We start from the raw sequence: 5000 nt of genomic DNA, 5'->3' as shown, positions 1-5000 counted from the left end.
GCGACAGAATTACGGGTTATATTCCACGGAGTGTTACACCATTTGCAAGGGAGTTGCTTGTTCCTGTAAACCCTGTAAAATCGCCTTTGGTGTGGTTTAGATACTGTGAAGAAATGAGAAGATTGGTGAAACCTAAAGGAGGCTTAACATCCGAAAAACTAAAGGAAGATGACCGTGAAATCATTGAAGTTTTGAAGCTCCACTCTCCATCCATGTTCCCTTCTGAAATAATCGAGGAGTTAGAACAACTTGGGGAGCAACAAATTTCAATGTCAGCCGTTTCACAAGCCATAAAAAGCAAGCTTCCTTCCGGTCGGCAGTACTCAAGAAAAAAAACTTACGAATGTGGCAATGGAGCGATTCAACCCAGATAACCTATTTGTTTATCGATTACATGTCTTCAAAAGATCCAAGGAGCCTGAAATTTTTTGACGAAGCGGGAAAAAAGATTCCTAATGTGGGAACTCACACGTATGGACACGGCGCAAAAGGATCACAATGTGTAGAAGTAGGGAGGAGACTCGAGTCTCGGAATACTACTTTAAGTATGCTGGTTTCTCTGAACGGCCCTGAGTATTATAATGTTGTAAGCGGGGCTACAAACACAGCCCGTTTTCTTTCATTTTTTCAAGAGGCAGGTGACGTCATAAACATTGAGACTGATAGACCATGCCTCGAAGTCGCTGACATTGTTATTATGGATAATTTATCTTCTCATCATTTTGGAGGAGGTGAGATTTTGGAAGAATGGTTTGGTACCATGGGAATTGAGTTGTTATATACGCCTTCATATTCTCCAGATCTTAACCCAACAGAGCTCTGTTTTAATAAAATTAAATGTGAATTGAATGGTAACTTGAAGGAACTTGTTCATTCCAATATTGATTTAGCAATAGCAGAAGCAGTTGAGATTACAGATTACCTGCTTGTATGATGACTGTACATCACAGATCATGGTAATGTGCAACTTTTTTCTCCGAAATGCCGTTGAAGCTCGATGACAATGAGCTACAATGGTGTACAATGACCTGTAATGAGATACATTATGAGCTAAAATTAGCTAATGACCTGTAATGAGCTTAAATATAAAATGAGTCAAAGTTTACTTACCTGCAGGATAAATCAAAACTTAAACAAGACTTACCGGAAGTTTGATTGGAATTCTTTCTCGTCACCTGTCAGGAACAAAGGAGTAATATGAGAAGCATGCGCATACTAGCAAGTCAATCTTGAACATGCATGTGTAGCCCACGTTAGGGAGGGCATGTAACTTCTTTGTTCTCGTCTGGACCTATGGCGTTCGAATAAATTCTTATTGCTGGTGTAAACAAACATCTCATAACCAGACCTGATTCCAAGGTTCTTTGTTAACTTTATTGGAGTCGTTGAATAATTTCGTACACGTGAATGTAACTGTTTCACTTCAGGGAGTCTGGCAGATGCGTCATAAACTATTCCCATCTTGGTTGTTACGCTGTCTGTTTTAAAAACAGGAAAGTGGGGGATGTAATGCAAAATGCCATCGTGAAGATTGAGGTTCCCCACTTTCTCTATGAAACCGAGATTAACTTGTTCAAGGAGTTGTTTGTAGTATTTCTTAATAAGTCCTGGGTCTTTCTTGTTGAGGCTGTTCAGTAGACTGTTCAATCGTCTTTTGCTTAAAATGAAGTTTGTTGGTAGATCGCATTTGTTTAGTTTCCATGGGAGTCTTATGTTGTATCTACCAGTTGCCTTTTTAAATCGGGTGGTCTTCTGAAAGTTAATGATGATATCATCATTTTTGTCGCTTTCCTCTGGTATTTTGCTGATTTCCCAGAACTTGGTTAATAGGTTGTCGAGTTTTGACCCTTCTACTGGCATGGTTTTGAACCTTTCATGGTTGTCGAGTTTTGAACGGGTCCTGATAGGAGCCATCCAAATTTGCTTTCCATAGCAATCAAGGCTTCATTTCCAGTTTTTATTATTTTTCCAGTAATCAGCTGACCGTAATAGGCGTTTCCAATGATGATATCTACTTCTCAAACTCATTAATAATTCATAAGAAGCCAAAAACAAAAGAAATCACTACCGTGAAGGAAGTTTGGATATGTGGTCTTGATTAGCATAAAATTTCGCCAACTTTGATCCCAAATATCTCTTAAAATACTGATTCTTTTGAGAAGCAATATCAAACACTCGAAAGAGTGTTTAATCAAATATCCAACCACCTAAAAATCGGTTAAAAAACTCGGCCTTCGGCCTCGTTTTTCAACTCCTTCTCGTGTTTGATATATTACGTCAAGATTTTCTGATGACTGCAAACGATGTGCAAGTTTGAGTCCTTTTAATTCAGGAAATATCTTTATATTCTTCATCATGACTGATAGCGGTGGACAAATAATTGGAGTTACTAGCATTTTTATTTTGATATTCTCTTTTTCTGTCGATAGCAAAAGGGAGACAATATCGTATGTTTTTCTATAATTAAGTGCTTTGAAATGAGCCGAATGTACTTACATCCAGGAGTTCTTTTTCCATTGTTTTTAGTTCAAGTTTGTTCTTCATATCTTGAGTAATAAAGGTTCTTTGAGATCCCGTATCAAACAGGATGCGAGCTTGACGATGTTGTTTACCGGTTCCGCTGATCTTTTTGATGGCAGATTGCATCAGGATGTGATTGTAGGATGAAGGGAATGTGTTGCTCCCGTGTGGGTTGTGTTCTTTGCCATGGTATTTGTAGGTGACTGACCACTGTTTGAATTTGTTTTCTTTCATTTGATATGATGAGCTTTGTGTTGGATTTTCTTGTTTTTCCTCACAGATGGAAGTATGGTGTTTCTTCTTACATTTCATTCATCAACCTTTTGAGCAGCATTGAATTTTCGTGTGTTTGAGTCCAAGACAGTTCAAACATCTTTGTTGGCGTTGAAGGATAGATCGCCTTTCCTCTACTGATGTAGAGGAAAGACGCAGTATGTGCATGGTCGTGATACTGTCGGTTTTCCGTTGAGAAATCTTTGTTTTTGCTGAGCATTGGTTAGTAGAGCGCCAGCGGTTGGTATGAATGCCTCTCCATCCATGGCAGAAAATGTGGAATCTTCTAAAGAGGATATGTGGCTTTTCTCTCGTGTTTCAATTTCTTGTTGTATGGCTACCCTCAATCTATCTAGGGAGCTATCTGATAAAGGATCCGTTTTGAATATTAAGCAGCGTATGTCCTCGGGTATTTTCTTGAGGGGTATGGGAATTAGCAAACTTCCACATGATTCAGTCATTATTCCAAGTGTTTCTAAGCCACGAATATTGGTTTCACATAAATCGTAAAATTCCCTTAAAGTTTTAGTGTCACTTGATGGCGCGTGAATCTTGGATAATGACTCCATGTAAGCGTTGGTCAAATTTTGGGTTTTGCCAAAGCACTCTTTTAATAGCTCAGTTCCCTTTCTAGAATTTTTCTTTAGTCAAAGGCAGCCTGGAGATAGCGTGCACTACTTCTCCTTTAAGCAGTCCATTTAGATCATTCATTTTTTCAACATCGCTTAGTTCGAGATTTTATCAATAGCTATACTAAAGCTATCCCAGAATGTGAGCCATTCAAGTGGATCTCCTCCAAAGGATTTGATTTTATCTTTGGTAAATTGATATACATACAAGGCTTTGGTACTTTTATAAAATGCTAAAAAAGGGGCTTAAAACTGATCTAAAATTAAAAAGGTTTCCCAAATATTCGAACCGTATCTCTGGTTCTTCTTCAGGGGACAATGAATCTAAAATTCAAAGATCACTGCTTCTTATTTTGGCTCCCAGGAGATCTTAACAGCGGCACATATGGCCTTGGGAACTCCATTCTTTCATTCACAGAGTTCTTATCGATGTTTGAGTGTAAAGACTCCAGAAAAATTCTGCGCTTGAAACTACTATGATGGAACTGACTCACCAGTGTTTCTTGTTTACTCTTGAGAAATTGTTTAATTTTGAATTGCCAGTCCGATATATCGTCTTGAAACATCAGAGCTGATTCTGTCTTTTAGAATCTCTTCCTTTGTGTAGTGTCCTTTGTAGACTGCTCGGATCAATTTCCTTTTGTTTATATCCTCTGTCAATTTTACCATCCTGCTCCCGGCACCAATGTTACAACTATTGTAACGAGGTAGTATCACGATGATCAACACACCTGTTTTCTTTATTTGTGTAAATCTCAAGAAGTACGTCGGGCACATTGTGACGTCACATTTACATAATTTATGACACGTCGTAACGAGATCTCTCCATCTGTAAGTTCTAGGATCTCAGTTTTTTCCCAAACATCTCAAACACGTATTACATACAGACACTTGATTTCAATTATTGAGATGCCGCAGCATGAGCATATGATAAGTCCATCAGGTGAAACTCCCGTATATGGTCTGGCTGGGAGAACAAAAAGCCCACATTTTTGCAAATTGCAGTGTCTGTGCGTAGAGGTGGCTTGCACTGGAAACTCCTTGTATCCAACATCTCCATGTTCTCTTCCCCATTTAATAGCAGATAGATTGCCACCCAAACACGAGTTTGGCAATAACAGGCGTAGTTTTTGGCTTCACAGCACCTCTTGAATATGAGATACTGTTTTATCACTGATTTCCTTGAAATTTGAAGCAGGGATGCGCCCTTTTCTTCGTTCAGACCATGATGATGAGTGAGCTTGACCTTTGGTGGCCTTCTCAATGTTGGTGACTTCATTTTGTGTGAGAGTCATGTTGTCCAAAAACCCTTTCATAAGTACCTTTGGTTCTGTGGAAGGAGGAACCTCAGTAAGATACTGTTCTGCTCTGCACTGCAGCTGAGTTAACCTCTCATGTTGAAAAGTTTCACTTTCAAACAAACCAGGGAGTTGTGCTGACGGATTTATCTCCTTAAGCTTAGACAGAAATGACTTTTTCTGACTTTCCTTAATTTCCCTTTGTCCTTCTTTTCTCGGGTCGAATATTTTCCAAGTTTCAGTGACAATTCCATCCGCATGGTAATGACGTGCAGGATGG

At 39.0% G+C, this 5000-nt stretch overlaps 2 protein-coding genes across 2 annotated transcripts; one reads left to right on the top strand and one right to left on the bottom strand.

Moving 5' to 3' along the window:
• Positions 1–394: 394 nt before the first annotated feature.
• On the top strand, positions 395–934 carry LOC137968621 (uncharacterized). The gene has a single exon (XM_068815155.1). The coding sequence runs from the start codon at positions 395–397 to the stop codon at positions 932–934; it is 540 nt and encodes a 179-aa protein (XP_068671256.1).
• A 281-nt stretch (positions 935–1215) lies between these two features.
• Positions 1216–1860, bottom strand: LOC137968620 (uncharacterized). The gene has a single exon (XM_068815154.1). The coding sequence runs from the start codon at positions 1858–1860 to the stop codon at positions 1216–1218; it is 645 nt and encodes a 214-aa protein (XP_068671255.1).
• Positions 1861–5000: the final 3140 nt, after the last annotated feature.

Source organism: Montipora foliosa, chromosome 8, assembly GCF_036669935.1.
Source record: "Montipora foliosa isolate CH-2021 chromosome 8, ASM3666993v2, whole genome shotgun sequence".
Lineage (NCBI taxonomy): Eukaryota > Metazoa > Cnidaria > Anthozoa > Scleractinia > Acroporidae > Montipora > Montipora foliosa.
Note: the sequence above shows the minus strand (reverse complement) of the source record. Positions and strands in the feature narration are given on the sequence as shown.

What these genes read in the sequence shown, in the direction of transcription:
- LOC137968620 (XM_068815154.1), bottom strand. Translation starts at nt 1,860, where the DNA reads ATGCCAGTAGAAGGGTCAAAACTCGACAACCTATTAACCAAGTTCTGG.
- LOC137968621 (XM_068815155.1), top strand. Translation starts at nt 395, where the DNA reads ATGTCTTCAAAAGATCCAAGGAGCCTGAAATTTTTTGACGAAGCGGGA.